The sequence below is a fragment of the Tamandua tetradactyla genome, chromosome 6 (genome assembly GCF_023851605.1).
Source record: "Tamandua tetradactyla isolate mTamTet1 chromosome 6, mTamTet1.pri, whole genome shotgun sequence".
Classification (NCBI taxonomy): Eukaryota; Metazoa; Chordata; class Mammalia; order Pilosa; family Myrmecophagidae; genus Tamandua; species Tamandua tetradactyla.
This window is the reverse complement of record NC_135332.1, coordinates 13,319,402-13,333,803: the sequence shown is the minus strand read 5'-3', so window position 1 is coordinate 13,333,803 and position 14,402 is coordinate 13,319,402. Positions and strand designations below refer to the sequence as shown.

Genomic DNA, 14,402 nt, shown 5'->3' with positions numbered 1-14,402 from the left:
TGTGAAGCATCTCAAAAAGAAATAAAAAATCGAGGCTGAAATTCCACCTTGGCCATGTAGACACATAGTCTGGGGTGTAATAAATGCCTCCTGCTCCCAGCTCCATCTCATTAGTCATTGACAAACATGAGTGGACACAGGAAAATAACCCGCATCTGTAAGGAATTAGTTAATCACATGATCATTACTAAATGAGGCCCCATTTGGGCAGAAGACACTTCACAAAGAAGGAAAAAAAATATGCCTGCAGCTATGAAAAATGTTCAACTTCACTTGTGGTCAGAGAAATACAAATGAAAGGAAATACCATTTCCCCCATAAATGAACACATTTATTTTTAAATGAGAAATACCCAGAGCCAACTAAGAAAGGGCATGAGAACTTGGAAACTGTTCTGGGAAGGTAAATGGCAAGACCTTTCTGGAAGTTCATTAGACGAACGCATCAAGGCCTTTTGATCAGTTCAATTTCTGGGAATTTCGTCCAAATTTCTGATGGCTTATATAGGTTAAAGGTTTTGAAGTGATATTTATGCAAAAAATAATTTAGAAACAATCTAAAAGCTCAATGCCATGGGAATGCAAGAATATTTTGTATAGCTGGAAATAGATTATAAAAGGCTTTTAATCATTGGGGGAAATGCTGATGCTATGTTTGGTGGGAATAAAAAGCAGTCTACAGTTATATAAAATGCTATCTCAGCTGTGTAAAACCACATAGAAAAAGCATAAAAGGCAATACAACAAACTAAACATAGATTATTTTTTCGGTGATGTGATTTAAATTTTCTTCTGTATACTTTGAGATTTTCCAAGGTTGCTCAACATGCATTTATACTTTTATGGCCAGAAATGAGGTGACCAGCAGGGATATTTTATTTGGGGCACTTGCCCAGCAGCCAGGTGAATTGGGTGAAGTGGCTGACTGGGACACTGCCTTAGCCACTTAAATCTATCAAACATATGAAATGGATGAAATTTCAGTAAATGCTGTGCTGTTGGGTTTTTGCCAAGACTTTACATTGGTAGCCTGTCCTGCTCGCTGTCCAAAGGGGTTCTTGAAGCTCGAAGGAGCGGGTAGCCTTATCAGGCTCAGAGAAGCAGCTGGAATTTCTCTGGGGAAGGCACATTGTCCACCCTCCCCTCTTTCTACTGCCTCTCGCCAAATGATAGACTGCATTCAATCTAAAGCAGTCCCCTCGTCCCAATTCCTGACAATCGCATCATATCGCAGGTGTTCAAAAGTTCGAAAGATACATTTAAGGCAAAATGTCAACGAGTCAAAATCAGCCCCTTAAAAATACCCTTTGTCCCTTAAGCCACCAGGGCTTAAACTCCCAGAAGGCCAAAAAGCAAGTGTTAATGTCTTTGACTTTCCATTTCAGCAGAAGCTTCCCCTCTTCTAGGGCAAATTGAGGTAGAATTAGTTGGAAAGAGGTAGTGGAGGGTGGAAAGAAGATAATGGGTAAATGAAGGGAATTTTCTCTGGTTTGTTTTCAAATGCATGTGGCAATTGCATTTGTGAAAGCCACATGTGCTTCGGCTTCTCTGTAGTCCAACTTTAGAAAACTAATTGCTGGCCAACAATTAGTTAAAAACAAGCACATTCAAAATTTAGGGATCTTTTCAGAGTTCCCCTGTCTACAGAATGAACTTTCCTTATGGGCTAAGCTGTCTCCTGGGATAGGTCCACCCTCTTTCACAATCTGCAGTGGCATATGTTACTCATGAAGCCATAAAATAAAAAACTAGTGCATGAAGTCAAGGAAGAGGGTACTTCCCACGGGAGGGGTGGGGGGAGAGTGCCCATTCGCGGTGGAAGGAAGCAGAGAGAGCATCCGCCCCCCTCATGTGGCAAGAGCCAGGTACTGCACCTTACAGCTTTTGAAAAAGAAAAAGTGAATAAAAAAGAAATGATCATGCAAACGATAGGCTGAGAACTAAGTGAAATGCCCTTTAGCCGTGAAAAAGTAGAGTCACAGAGGCTAAGAAATGTAGAAACTATTTCTGTAGTTTTAAAGAAAGCAGAACATGAAATTGTGCCATAGGATATAAAACCAATAGTAATAGCTAACGTTGTATTTTTGTGTGCCAGGCACTTGTGCCAAATGCTTTAAATATATAATTTATTTCAGTTCTCATAACAACCTTATGAAGTAGATTATACGACCCATTTACAATGAGGCCCAGAGAGTTCTATCATTTTCCTAAAGCCTTACAGCTAATAAGCAATGGCTCCTTGAGCAGACCGTGGGCAGTGTGGCCTCTGAGCCCTTCACCACAGCACATCTGACTACGAATGTGCAAAACACCAGCGCGTGGGCAGGCCACAGTGGCTCAGCAGGCAAGAATGCTCGCCTGCCATGCCCGAGGACCCGGGTTCGATTTCCGGTGCCTGCCCATGTAAAACAAACAAACAAACAAACAAAAAATCACCAGTGCGCATGACCTGGGCAAGGGCAGAAAGAAATGGAAGTAATCGTCTAGGGATTGTGGGAAAAGATCTTTAATGTGGTTAGGCTTTTTACACCTTTACGGAAGGAAACGGTATGAGAGTTGCAAATCGGTTTTGAGAAGGTCCCAGACTTTCTTTTTTGGATGTCTGGTTGCTGAAGGCTCTTTGCCAGCCCTGGGAAAAAACTCCTTGTCTGTCTTGAGCTCCCAGGTAACAGACAACGTGGTCTTCTGGTTTCTATAGTGCCGTGGTTGATGCTAACCCATGTTGAGAAGTTATTTCATGGTCAAGGTTAGCATGGCTTATATAAAGGAAATCATTCTAATCCTATATATGGTTAAATAACCAGAACCAAATGCTTAGCAAACATTTTCACATTCATATTGATAATGCAATTTCTCCCCCGAGATTGTGCTGATTCTCTGGGAAACAAGAAGGAAGGAAAAATGTAAATAAATATATATAAATGTACCTCTTCCTTTCCTACTTTTGATTGGCCTGTCTCTGTATATGTGCTGTGTGGTGAATATGTGCAGCTGTCTACCCTTCTTTTGAGGTTTTGTAACGGGTTTTGTAAGAATGTATTTTTTCAGGGATTGGGAGATTTCTGTGCCTAGCAGATGAGGATGTCTCTTTATTCCAATCCAACTAAAGCATCCCTAGTGATATCTTGGGGATGTCTTAACGCTCTCATGGCTGGTGATCTGTTAGTTAGCATTGCTGGATTCACAGGAGGCTGAGATTCCCTGATTAGGCACTTCAGATTTGGTCAGTTCCGCCAACATTAGGGACCACAAACATTCACGGGTTCCTGTTGTGAGCGGCCTGTGGGCTATGAAAACGAAGGCTGATCAGGCATTTCTTTAGCAAGCTGGTCTCAGCCTGAGGCCCTTGAATCCAAAAGATTCAAAAATTATTTTGAAATCATGTTTTTTTATTTTTTTACCTGATAATCTGATTCTCTGATTCTGAGAGAATCAGAACTTTCGCCATACCTTGATACCCCCAGTTCCTGATCCAAAATGGTTTTTAGAGCCACTGACCTGAGGAATTGTCCAGGGTCCTTTCACTTCACAGGGGAGGAAGCCAAATCCCAAAGGGATTTGGGGCTCACTTACGGGCCCAGCCCATAAGGGTCTGTTCCTGCTCAGCCATACAATCTGCTGGGACAAGAGCTATGCCCCCTATGTGGGGGGGCAGGAGCACCTAGGAGCAGAGGAGTCCGGTGAGATGGCCCACCTGTCGGCGCAAAGACTGTTCCCCTGTGCTTCTCGTTCCTAAGGCAAGCAAGGTGATGCCTCTCCTGAAAAAACAAAGTGGGGAGGACAATAGACTGAGCCCCACAGAGGGTTGCTTCTTAATGTGGATTCTTAGATGCTCCATTCTAAGTTTAAAAAAAAATGCTTTTGATAATGAACAACTTTCCTTTTCACCTTGTTGAAAGAACTGTAGCCTTATATTCTATGCTTGGTGTTGATAAATGTATTTTACTTACAGCTGCTTTACACTTAGAAAAAATAAGTCTAATGGGTCAGGGTTGGTCTGTGAGTGGGAGTGATCATAGAGAAAAGATTTCTTCAATGCCTTTTCCTCTCAGGCGAAACACAATGGGAGCTCATCAGCCCCTCTCTGCAGCCTTCCAATGGGAGTTCTGATCCCTTCGGGGTGATGAGGGAACTGATAGATCAACCCCAAATCAACCACAAGAGTCACTCCAGAGAATGACCTCTGGAGACAGAGCACCTGAGCTATGTCTGAATCTACCAGGGACTGGCTCTGTGACCAGGAGTTACTGAACCCCTCTGCTCTCCAGCACCGGGCACAAGATTTAGGTAGAGCCCCTTGCGCGCTGCCAGTCCTCAGTATATATTAGCCAGTTTCAGTGCTGCCGTTTTCCATTTCTGAGCACAACATTGGCCGTCCCGTCCCTAAACGGCCTTCCTGCTCCCCTCTGCCTAACCCTACTTTGAAAGCAACCACAACGTTCCTTTTTCAAGAAGCCTCACCAGTTCTCTTCTCCCTGGTACTCTCCCAGTCCCCACCCTGGCTTTGGCAATTGCCTCCGTCCACCAGCTGTCCTTTGCCATTGATGGTACGGGGCGGATTGCTGATTCAGCCGTGCCGGGAAGGGCACCACATCCATTGCTCAGGCTGCATGTGGACTCGCTGCAATGGCTTGTTTGGACTCACCTGCCTCGCTGCAGACCCGTTAGTGGCTGTTCCCAAATGATGGCTTATTTAACTTTCACAGTTACATCAGACCTTCTCACTCTCCCGCTTTCCCACTGGGGAAACGAGATCAGTTTTCACACATTGAGACCCCGAGGCGAGGCGTGCATCTTTACTTGCGTTAATAACTCTCTCTACCTCACGATGCTCCTATTAAACATGCTGTGTTTCTGGAATTTGCTCGTGGCGTCTCCCAAATGTTGCTCTCTGTACATTTGCTGCTTTGCTCGATTCAGGGTTGGAGGCTTTTATGACACTGGCAAAAACACACTTAGCTTCAGTGCTCGTTAAAGAGTGCACATTTCTGCCCCTTACATTTAAAGGAATTATTTGTGTCTTCTCTGTCTGTCCTATTAAATTATAAAGTCCCTCAGGGCAGAGATAATCTTCTCTTTGCTTCGTCCTCATCACCTCCCACTGGAGAGCATGTACGGCAGACCTGTGCCTCAGAGGGAGCCCTGGCACCAGAAATGTTTACTGACCTGCCTAGGAGAGAGAGCACCCAAGTTGAGCCGTCTGCCCCAGCCTGCTTAGCTTCCAGACCCCACTCGACCATTAGCATTTAGGGGTTTGAGATCCCAGATGCTTAGTTCATTTTCCAGAGTAGCCTCTGCAGACTGAGCTGCCCAGATATTGTCAAGATGTGAAAAACACCTCCCTGCCATGTGTGGGTAAAAAAACACACATGTCCATACGTGTGCATACATATACGAAAGCTGTCTGACATCTGAGGTCAGGGAAATTGGCACCTATTAGCAGTTGTACGTACAGGCACACATGCAGTGTGGACACCAGACGGTGAGAACTTAGCTTCACCTCTTGTGAGGATTGTCTGGGAGGAGCTGCTTTCCATTTAAAACAGTTACACATTCCGGGGGCCAGGTCCTGTGGCTGCGGACCTTTGGACGCTGGTATCCTGGCATCATGCAGAAGCAATGACAGCCTCTTGGTCCCTAGGGCACTGAGAGGCAGCTGTTGGTAACAGAGAACCCATCGGGACGTGGGGCTCAGCGAGTCTGCCTGTCCTTTGACATCTTATTCTTATTTCTTTTCCTTCTCTTTCTCCTTATGGATAAGGCTGTAATTGCTCAGTATGAGTAAACAAATACAAAATGATTTTCAAGAGGAGAGCATTTTTCCCCCTGTCATGTTTTTGAAATATAAAATGATACTCCATGGAAGCAGGAGAATCTGAAAAGAGAGTCAAAGATCCGAAGAAGTTTTCATAGTAACAGTCTCGTCTTTATACAGTGTCTAAGCTCAACAGCCGCTGCCTGGTTTTCCAAGGGCCAAGGAGAGGCTGGGTCTGAAATGCATGCTCAGGGGTAGACGAATCCACAGAGTTGCCTTTTGCTGCTTAATTTGGCTTTGGGAAAACTTTTCTCCAACTTTCAGCTTGAAGATGAGAGTTCTTTTTCTTGTGGGCATTTTGTAAATGGGGAGGAGTAGAAATAGCCTGGAGAGTTCCCTCTTATCCGTTAGGTAGACGACCATGAAGTCGGGTGAGGTTTTCCCCAACAGAGCTGAGCACCCAGCTTCTGGTGTTTCCCACAGCTTGGCAGGGGGGAGGGGGGCACCTAATTTATTGTCCGAACGGGGACATTTTTGAGAGTGAAAGGGGCACCAAGAATCCCTCTGTGGCAGCAAGCCGAGCTGAGTGTATGGTTTGTTTACTCACAGTGAAGACCCTAAAAGCACATTTTGATGCCCTGCTGTTACATCTCAGCTATGCTCACAGGTTCACAAGCGCTAGGGAGAGGCTTCTTTCTCTTTGTAGCATCGTGTGATTAAGACCTGCTCAAGCCACTCCTCCGGGACATCTTTCCCACAGATCCATCCGATGTTGTGACCCAGCCTGGAAACTTGACCCCATTTGCATCTTGTATTTCAGATCCAAGCTACGTGCCTCTCCCTAGGACTAGACAAATAACTCAGGGGACCATGGGTCTCAGGGACAATCTGGATACTCGCCAAATACAAACTAAAGAGGAATTTTTACAAGGCCGGCTGGATTTTGAACCCCAAGGGCTGGAACTTTAGTTGGCCCATGAGGCCCCAGTCCCCAGCACCCAGTTGCCTTTTGTCCAGGTCTCTCTCTGCCCATGTGGCTCCTTCCCGTCTCTGCGGGTCGATGTGTGTCTGCCCTTCTGCCTGGCAGGCTGCCTCCCTTGGGCTGTGCTCCGGGTGCACCCTGGATGCCCTTACAGTGGATGGGCTAGTCCTTCCGCGTTCCAGGCCCCCACCCCTGGGGAGAGAGTCTGCCTGGCCAACCCGGAGCAGAGCTGGGTGCTATGTAATTCTGCAGAGCTGTGGAAAAGAAGAACATGAAAAATAAACAAAACCGCGAACACCTGCAGCACTGAGCACCTCCCGGCGCTGTTCTAAGCCCCGAGTATTTATTATCTCATCTCATCATCACAAAACCCTCATGGTGCGGGGACTATTGTTATTCCAATTGTATGAGTCGGGAAACTAAGGCGGGAGAGCTTCCATGGCTTGTTCAGCGCCCCCAGCTGATGAGTGGCTGAGCCAGGACCCAGTAGGCCATCAGGGCAGAGCCCAGGCTCCAGGGTACCACCAGCCCTGCTTATCTTAAATGGAATTGCTAAGACATCCCATTTTCATCTTTTTAACCTTTCTTAGTACCCACACCTTGAGCCCTGGTGGCCTAATCAACGAACGCTGGCTGAAACGAATGAACAAATGAATGACTGAGTGAATGAATGAATGAAGGAACCAAAGAATACAAGGTCTGCAGGGGGACTGGAAGCAGAGCGTTTCCCCCTCTTGGACGCATCCCTGCCCCGTGGCGCCCCCATTTTCACCCCGCTTTCTTTTCCGCACAGACAAGAGCGAGAATGGTGAGGCGCACCAAAGGAGGAGGGTGGGCGCCGCTGGCCTTCCCGAGGGGCTCGCCCCCACTGGGTCCTCTCACGGGAGCCCCCCACTGCCCAGCAGCCCCGGCTGGAGGAGGATCGCACTGCTCATCCTGGCTGTCACCATCCACAACATCCCAGGTGAGCCCCTGCCCGGAGGGCCCGGCCACCTGCCCGCAGGTTACGGCTGGAAGAGGGTGGGAGCCGCCATGTGGGAGGGGCTGGGGTGTGATCGGCCATCTGTCATTAAATTGCCCCTTCCCACTTACCTGAGACAATTTCTTTTTCCTATTTCTCCCTATCAGTTATTTCCTTGACATACTTATTCTGAGGTTTTCTGGAGCATAATTTCATAACTGCCAACACTTTGCTACAGTCTGCACCTTTTTAAAATAAGGGTGCTGCTGGTTCTGCTGAATGCTTTCTTAAAATACTGAATCCAGCATAGTTGAACACTGACTTTTGCCTCACCTGCTTTCTTTAGGCAGGCAGTTTTCTGATATGTCCTAACTAATCCTTTTCTGTTTAGCACTTTGGAGTAATTTGGTTTGTTTCTATGGATTTATCTTAATTGGGAAAAAAAAAGTACTTAGCCCTTTTGCTAGTGTTTTATTTCAAAAATCATATGTGTTCATTTTAGAGCAACTATAACACTCAGGGAAGTGTAAGGAAGAATAAAGATATTGTGAAAAAAAATAAATTGAGGAAACATGAGGAACTCCCTGGGATGTATTTTGGAAACTTTATGCTACCATTTTATCAGCTAGTTGGTCTTGGACAAGTTACAGGAGCCTCTGAAACTTGGTCTCTCTTCTATGAAATGGGGACAATGCTATTAATGGTTTTTTTGAGAATTAAATGAAATGCTGATTATACATACTGTGGGTACGCGGCTTGGGCCATGTGAGCATTTGAGGACTTGTAGTAGTTATTTGCATCTGTCGTGGTCATGTTCATGTGTCAACTAGGCCAGGTGGTGGTACCTGTTTGTCTAGTTGGGCAAGTGCTGGCCTGTCTGTTGCTATGAGGACATTTTGTAGAATTAAATCATGATCACTTCGGCTGCATCCACAGCTGATTCCATTTGTAAATCAGCCAAGGGGCGTGTCTTCTGCAATGAGTGAATCTAATCCACGTAAGGCTTTTAAGGAGGATTCAAAAGAGACAGGCTCTCTTCCTGCTTCGGCCGGCGAGCCTCTCCCGTGGAGTTCGTCCAGACCCTCTGTCCGAGTTGTCCGCTTCACAGCCTGCCCTACAGATTTTGGACTGCGCATTCCCACAGTTGCGTGAGACATTTTCATACATTTTATATTTGCGCATATTTCCTGTTGATTCTGTTTCTCTAGAGAACCCTAACTAATACAGCATCCATGACCCTCCTGCCAACCTTCCTCAGTCTTGAGTTCTTGCATTTTCAGATCCATCATTGGTTGTTTTAAGACTCAGGTCTGAGTGATGAGCCTCATCAGAAGCATCTCAGAGAATGTATTTTCCGAGTTATGCAGAGTTCCTAATGTCAATCTGTTACCCTACTACAGGAGCAGCAACTTGGCTGGGCAGAGTGTTCGAAGGGTATAGTGTTTTTCTTTTCAAATCTCTAATAGATGTGATTCTTCTCTTCTGGCTTCAGTACTGCAGAAGCGCAAGCCATGGCCAGGTTGAGTTTATTCCTCTGTGGCTAATTTGATATTTTTTTGCTTTGAATGATGAAACTTTTTTTTTTAATATATATATATTCAAAGACTGAAAATTCCAGTATGTTTTATATATTCTAGTGTACATGAAATCTGCCTAAAAACCCTCTGTCCAATTCCTTTGTAAGTGCGGCTCTTTCAGTTGATGAGTGGCGCTTTGTTATTTCTACCCTGACTGTAGGAATTTCTGTTGTGATCAGATGTAGTCTGGTTTTCTTAAATTTTTATCAGCATCTCTGCTTCTCTCTCATGTCCCTCTTTATCCCCTCCCTTTGGGTTCAGAGAAAACTTATTTGGTTGGTTTTCTAGAGCTTGCTTGCTATTCAGTATGCTTTGAGATGAAATCTTAGGTGGGACCCCTGTGCACCGAACAGATTGAGATGGGCTTGCTCTGGTGGAGGGGTCTGGCTGTGCTCACCCCCAATCTGTTAAATTTCTCACTAGAAGACCGAGGGTTTTGCAGAAGACAGCTTGCAAACTGTTGAAGTCGTGCTCAGCCTGCTAAATACTAGTCATCGGAATGGGAGAGAGGTACTGTATGATGTTGACTCAGTCACAGTATTTGCCGCCTTCCTGCTGCCAAGATTTTAACCAGCTGAAAAGGAATAAAGATTTAGCTCTAAAGCCAGTGGATTTAGAGCTGAATAGAGCTGAATAAGAGAACCACACCACTTGGGCATATCATGGTCCCTCTCCATCTCTCCGGAAGAGAAAAAAAAAATGTCCTAGATCCAGATTCCATAGTAATGGGTTTTGCGTACCCAAGAATACCCATTCCTCTGATGAGCCCCTTCCCATTCCATGCCCACACCTGCCATTGTTTGCCCTGCCCCGCTCAACTGGAATAGTTTCCTCTGATGGAAGCTGGTGGGACCCGGAGACCACTCTATGTAGTGCTTATTGATGCTAGTGAGACATTGGATTAAGGCCAGAAGCAAAGCTGAGTTATAGAAAGATGTATGGAATGACATCAAAATTTGATGACCCTACATCAGATATTCTTCTTCTGAATCTTTGGAGTTTCTGAGTCCAGGTTCAACCATGTAGCTCCATGACGAATACTGAAGTATCCTTTGAAACAAGCCATCTCGAGTGGGCCAGGCTTCTCCTTCAGCAGCGCAGTGGTGAAAAGTCACTGGTGGCTCAGTGAGCTGGAGAACAGCTGGCTCGCCTGTGATCAAGAGGTTTGAGGGGGAATTTCTGTCCCAGTCCTGCCTTTTATTCATTACATTTTAATATCATGTTCTAGGTACTTGAATTATATCCATAATAAGACAGACCAGGGTCCCTGGCCTCCTGTAGCTTACATTAGAGCAGGGAGAAGCATGCTCATGATAATAGGTGAATTATATAGTGTATTAGAAGGTAATTAAATGCTATTTAAAAAAGACAATGTTCCATTGGGCAGAGGAGATAGTTGAATGTTACAGGGAGGAATTGCAGTTTTAAATATGATGGCAGAGCAGGCCTCACTTGGATGGCTGCTTCCAAGACAGCCATGCAGACGTCTAGAGGCCAGTGCATGCTCTAGGAGGTAGGAACAGCCTATGCAAAGTCCCTGAGGTAGGAGCATGTCTGGCATTTAGGAGGAGTAGCCTGGAGGCCAGTGTGCCTAGAGCAGCATGAATGGGAGGGAGAGGAGTCCAAGATGAGGGCAGGAAGGTCAGCTTGCCTTAGGTGGAACTCAGAGTCCATTTGTAAGGCTTTTCATTTTTGTGCTATGGGAGATGAGCCACCGCACTATTTGATGAGAGGTACATGCAACCTGACTTGGGCTTTCAAAGGTTCTCTAGGAGTGAGGGTGGAGACAGAGAGATCTGTGGGGAGTTCACTACATCGATCTGGTGGGACATGATGAGGTCTTGGACAGAGTGGTGTGCAGGAGATGATTAGAAGGGGCCCCGTTCTGGTATATAGTAAGGGTGGAGTCCACATGGTTTGCTGATGGACTAGAGGTGGGGTGCAAGAGAAAGAGAGGAACTAGCAAGGACCCTGAGGATTTGGGCCTGACCAACTGCTGCGGGCATGGAGTTGGCATCCACTGAGATGGCTGCAGCTGGAGCAGATTTTAGAGGGAATATTAGGGATTCAATTTTAGACTTGACGGTTTGCCTGTCTGTAAGACATTCCTGGTGGAAACCCTGCCTGGATGGTTGAATATATGAGTTCGGCATTCAGGAGAGATACCTTAGTTGGAGGTATCAATTTATGAATCATTGCCATATAAACTTTATTGAAATGCATGAAAGGGGATGAGGCCATTGATAGTGTAAATACAAATAGACACATCTCTGAAGACCTAGCTGTGGCTCATTCCTTGAATCTCCATCTTCTTACTCCAGTCTAAAGAGAAGGTAATTCATTTCTTGATTGTCTCATCATTTTGCCATTACTTTCTGGCAGCTTCATGCTAGATGAGAATCATTTCAAGAACCTGTCTGTAGCCAGCTTACCGTTGAAAAGGTCTCTTCTTTCACATTATCCTTTATAGTTTATTAGAAATGTAACTAGAGGTTTGATGTTCCCCAAGTCTCTGGATTTTTCGATCAACTTTTCACAGTGACTAAATGGATAATTGATTCTTTGAAGTCTTTGCTGATTGAGTTTATTATGTCCTAGAGGTGATGTTTTGTTAATTTTTTTAAAATATGGAAGGAAAAAGGAAAGCTTTTTGATGAATGCCATGTTTCCTGTAGGTAGGGTGCTATGACACACATGTACGTGTGTGCATACACCTGCGGCATGGGGGTTGATATTTAATATGCATGTGCAATTCATCTCTTGTGGTTCGCAGCCCTCCTTAGGAAGCTGCTAAGAGCTGTAGACCCTCTCACCAGACAGTGCTGTCTGTACACACAACAGGTAGTTCATGAAGGCTGTCCACAGCTACAGAGAGGAAAGAACCCCCATTATACAGCTGTGCAAGCACTTTAGGGAAAACTGGTGATGACTGATGGAGACCCACAGATGTGAACTCCTCTGGTCCGTGGGTCCAGAGGTGGAGACCTCCCTATAACAGCTAGAGGTGTCGCTCCCGTTCCTTCCAGGCTGCTTCTCTGACCTTTGCCTTGGGCATTTACGGAGGTGGCCAGGGGTGCTTATGTCACCTGGAAAGTGGTATTCCAAGGAAATGACTTGTTTCCTATGAAAGCAACCCAGACTGTTGCCTTTTGAATGTACTGTCTCTTAGTAAAAGTACTTTACAAGCAGTATTATACAGATTCAAGGGCTCTAAGCCTTCCAAAGATTCCTGGGGCTTAGGAAAACAAATTCCTTTTCTGTGTCTTGAGTGGAATTAAAAATCAACTAGTTAAAAAAAATCAACTAGCAATTGAGTTCTTACTAAGTTTATTGTCACAGCATTAAATAATACCACTTCTATATATGTGAGCAGGTAAAGTTTAGCACTTAAAGAGATTCTAGAGGTTACTTATTCAAACATTTCTGCCTTTGAAAAATCTAGGGGGTTTTATTAAATCATCACTGCAGTTTCTTCCAGCCCTGACATGGGATGATTTTGTAAATAATCATGTAGATAAGATGTTATTAATTTCATTTATTAAACGTTATTCACTGCTTCCTTTATGACACCTTGCTGGCTCCTATTATAATAATTATTGCACTGAATTGCAATAATTTAAATGTATTTGTTTACTCTCCTGGATGAGGCTCCTTGCAACAAGGTCCATGCCATATTTTTTTGGATCCCATGTCGTAACACATATAATATATGTATATATAGCTGGGCCCCTAGAAGGACTGTGTTTTTGCTACTAGCTTCCTCTCCATTCTAGAAGAATAGAGGCCATCAAGAGTGGGGTTTCCTAGTTCTCTTTCTATCTTGGCCAGCTGGTAGTCTAAAGGATGGCATCTGATTTCTGTGGGTCTCGTAATATAATTGACAGAGGCTTATTTCTGTTTGTGTTTGAAAATATTTATAAAGGTCCACAGAAGGGACTCGATGAATCATATCCTTTCTGCTTTTCCTCTCATTAGAATTAAGTTCATGTTGCTGGTTGTTGTCGTGACATAGAGCTGGGGGTCAGTAGAGCTAGGGGCCTCCAGAATAGCAAGGCAATTGGTTTAAATTATTGACTTTTCTTTATTGACAGTTCCCAATAAACTACATATTATCCTTTAAAAGGAATGCTTGAGGTCTTAACAAAGAAATGACTTTTTCAGGAATAGTAACGTAAATTTCTAGACCAAAACATGAATAGTGGGTTTTCTTGAGTGATGGGATTAAGGCTGGTTATTATTTCCATTGTGTTTTTGTAAGGTTTATTGCTAATATTTGCTGTAATGAATAGTTGTTACCCTGCATGACAAAATTGTTTGGGGAAGGGAATTCCACACCCTAACCACCTCAATACCTTTACTCACCAACACACAGGAAAAATGTAGAAGTAACAATTATTCCTTTATGTCAGAGGTAATCTTATGTGAAATAGTTTTCATTACTAGAAAGGTTGGAAACAAAATGAAGGACCGTATTAGTTCCCTGTGGCTGCTTCTGTAATGAGTTAACACAAACTTAGATGCTTAAAATAACTCTAATTTATCTTGTTTTGGAGGCCAGAAGTCTGAAATCAGTTTTACTGGGCTAGAGTCAAAGTGCTGACAGGTCTGTGCTCCGTCAGAGGCTCTGGGGAAGAATCCATTCCTGGCCTCTCCCAGCTGTTTCTGGCTGCTTGCCTTCCATCTCATGTAGTGGCCTGACTCCTCTCTGAGCATCTGTGCTCATGTTGCCTCCTCCTCTCCTGTCTGTGCCAAACCTCCCTCTTCCTCTGTCTTAAAAGGATACTTGTGATTTCATTGGAAATCCACCTGCATAATCCCCAACCATCTCTCCATTGCCAAGGTCCTTAACCCAAGCACATCTGCAAAGTTCCTTTTGCAAAGGTGACATTCACAGGTTCTAAGGATTAGGCCCTGGATATATTTGGAGGCTGTATTCAGCCAACCACAGGGTCCTGAGGAAATCTTTTGTTGCAGAGTTGGAAAAGCTCAGTTTGAGTTCTGAAATGGCTTAAACAGCACAACATTCCTTTTTAAGCCTAAAGTGGTTCTCACAGAGCCTTAGTCTCACCCTGAATCTCCCATGGGCTGCCAGCTTTATCTTTCTCATTTACCCATCCCTGGCTGTTTT

General features: G+C 44.6%; 1 protein-coding gene across 8 annotated transcripts in view; it reads left to right on the top strand.

The window, feature by feature from the left end:
- Positions 1-14,402, top strand: part of SLC39A11 (solute carrier family 39 member 11) — a 453,311-nt gene that overhangs the window by 271,807 nt on the left and 167,102 nt on the right. For 7 of the 8 annotated variants that reach the window (XM_077163701.1, XM_077163699.1, XM_077163698.1 and 4 more), the window contains one exon: positions 7,530-7,700. The exons of the other annotated variant lie outside the window; for it this stretch is intronic. In XM_077163701.1, the coding sequence (XP_077019816.1) occupies positions 7,530-7,700 (171 nt within the window). The remainder of the gene's footprint in view (positions 1-7,529; positions 7,701-14,402) is intronic. 8 annotated transcript variants of the gene reach the window in all.